The sequence below is a fragment of the Crocuta crocuta genome, unplaced genomic scaffold (assembly GCF_008692635.1).
Source record: "Crocuta crocuta isolate KB4526 unplaced genomic scaffold, BGI_CrCroc_1.0 scaffold3460, whole genome shotgun sequence".
In the NCBI taxonomy this organism is placed as follows: domain Eukaryota; kingdom Metazoa; phylum Chordata; class Mammalia; order Carnivora; family Hyaenidae; genus Crocuta; species Crocuta crocuta.
The window spans coordinates 1,177-3,723 of NW_027530407.1; the positions used below are offsets into that span (position 1 = coordinate 1,177).

The 2,547-nt window shown below is 60.1% G+C and overlaps 1 protein-coding gene across 1 annotated transcript; it reads left to right on the forward strand.

The window, feature by feature from the left end:
- Positions 1 to 543: 543 nt before the first annotated feature.
- Positions 544 to 2,243, forward strand: LOC144233592 (protein Shroom2-like; the record flags this gene model as incomplete). The annotated part of the gene is made up of 2 exons (XM_077766572.1): positions 544 to 1,053; positions 2,072 to 2,243. Coding segments are annotated over 2 exons (682 nt in total), but the record flags the coding sequence as incomplete, so codon positions are not given.
- Between the last annotated feature and the right edge of the window lie 304 nt (positions 2,244 to 2,547).

Below are 2,547 nucleotides of genomic sequence, written 5' to 3' on the forward strand. Positions count from 1 at the left end.
TCTCAAAAAGAAATAAACATAAAAACCACAACAACATAGCCGCTCTTTCTGGAAATCTTCCGGCGGCCCCAGAACCACGCCGGCGCCTGTGGGTGTACACGGCCCTGCTCTGAGAGGCCACGTTGGGAGGCCGCAAGGAGAGGTCTGTGAGGGGAACCGTGTGTCGCAGGCTCCTGGACAGTGAGAGTGTAACTGAGCAGGGCTTGCTGACATTTGCACCCTCAACCTGAAGATGGGTGCTAACCCATCCTCCTCTCAGCCACCGAGCCCAGGGACACACCCCGGGCTCCGGTAGGGGTGCAGGTGATTTGGAAAGTGGAAAGGTGACCAGACACTTGGGGTCCCGAAACCAGGCCCTCCTGATCTCCCCTCTCTGTCCTGGGTCTGTGATCGGGGACTCCTTCCCGAGCCGCGGCTGAAGGGCTCTGAGCCTGGCTTCCCTGGCGGGAAGTGGGGGGCAGGGGCCAGCGGGTTTGTGTCCCAGGTCGGGGTCGACGGCACAACTCACGCCGTGTTTTCGGCACACGGCTCTTCCCTTTCCAGAATCGAGTGGGTGATGGACAACAACACCACGGTGAAGATGGTGCCCGTCAAGATCGTGCACTCGGAGAGCCAGCCCGACAAGGAGAGCCGCCAGGGCCCGGCCCGCGCCGCCGAGCCGCCCGCGCTGCCCAGCGGGCTGGAGAAGGACCACATCAAGAGTCTCAGCACGTCGGAGCAGTTCTACTCCCGCTTCTGCGTGTACAGCCGCCAGGGCGCCGAGCCGCCGCCCCCGGCCCCCGCCGCCAAGGATGCTGGGGCCTCTCTGTGCAGACTCAGCTACGTGAAGACCACGGAGAAGACGGCCGAGGACCTGAAGTCGGAAGAGCTGGCCCGGGAGATCGTGGGGAAGGATAAGTCTCTGGCCGACATCCTGGACCCCGGCGTGAAGATCAGAACCACCATGGACCTGATGGAGGGCATCTTCCCCAAAGACGAGCACCTCCTGGAGGAAGCCCAGCAGCGGAGGAAGCTGCTCCCCAGAATCCCGTCCCCTGGGACCGCCGAGGAGAAGTGAGTAGGCGCCGCCGCAAACCCGCCCTGTGGCTGCTCTGCGTGCTTCTCCCTCTGAGCATCTTGTACACCCCAGAGGGCAGGTGGCTTCTCTGTGCATCTGTTTTCCTGATTGCTTTTGGGGGCAGGTTTTCATAGGCACTGCCCAGCCCTTAGCACGTTCTGGCCGTTCAGGACCCTCCCGAGAGTGCCGCCAAGGCCCGTTCCTGGGGATGCTGACTCCAGGGCCCGGCAAAGACCTGAGGATCACGCACTTCTGTGGTGCCCAAGCTCCTCCAGGGACGCTTGGCAACGTCCAGATATGTTTTTAGTTGTCGCCCCTGCCAGGTGCTCCTGGCATCCCACGGGTGGAGACCAGGAGGCAGCCCAACACCTTGGCCGCCAGATGCTCGTGAAGTCTCTTGAACGTCATGGTCATCAAGGAGCCTCTCTGCTCCTGCTCGTGTCATGGAGGGAACAGCTGCGTTTCCGTACTTCCGGGGAACGTACTGTGCAGCCTCCCTCACTCTGTGGGCTGCTGCACAGGCCTGTACTTATGTCCGTTGTCTCTGACACGTTACCTGCCAGTAGGTGGGGGCGCCCACGAGACACGGCAGAGAGGGACAGAGGGGCCGGTCGGATCAGAGCAAGAGGGACAGACGTGGCTGCAGGTGAAAAGGTGCCGGTCACATTTGGGGTCTTCTGGCTCCCCCTACAGGGAGTTGCACACGCGCAGACCTTAGGCTCCTGGCGAAGACCATTCCTGTGCACTCTTCCCTGCTGGGGGGGGGATTTTTAGATGTCCCTGCTCATTTCACTCCCCCTTACCCCACCCCCGCTTTTAAAAAACTATTCCATAGACTTGAGGATTCCCATCTGGCCAGATTTTTTCTCGCTTAACATTGTCACCCGCCTCTCCGGTCCCATCCGGTCTTTTGGTCAGTGACACCATCTGCTCGTCACCATCGAGGCTGGGGGCTGCAGGGTGGCATCTGTGCGCACAGTCCCAGCCAGGTGCCGTTCTGACCTTTTTATGTAGGAAAGAGGAGCCGAGCGTGCCAGCGGCCATGTCCCTTGCCACCAACTCTACGTACTACAGCACATCGGTCCCCAAGGCGGAGCTGCTGATTAAGATGAAGGATCTGCAGGAGGCACAGGAGGCAGAAGAGTATTCAGGGAGCAACTTGGACCACGACCTGGCAGTGAAGAAGGTAGGAAAAGCCCTTGGTAATGACATGGCGCCTTGGCAGACAGGCGCCGCACGTCACCCTGGGCCCGGGGTGGGCCGTGTCCCTTGCGACCAGGGGCATTTGTGTCCGGCTTCTGTGTAGGACAGTGACATTTGGGACCATGGTGACAAGCCCTTTGTGGTTTAGTGTTCTGTTCCAAAATGGGGCCTTTCCCAGCCAGGTCTCTTTGCCATCTTCCTACAATAAGACCAGCGTCATGGGCAGTGGGCACCATCCTTACTCATCTGGAGTTCAAGTAATACGTCCCTCCCACTCTAGTTAAACT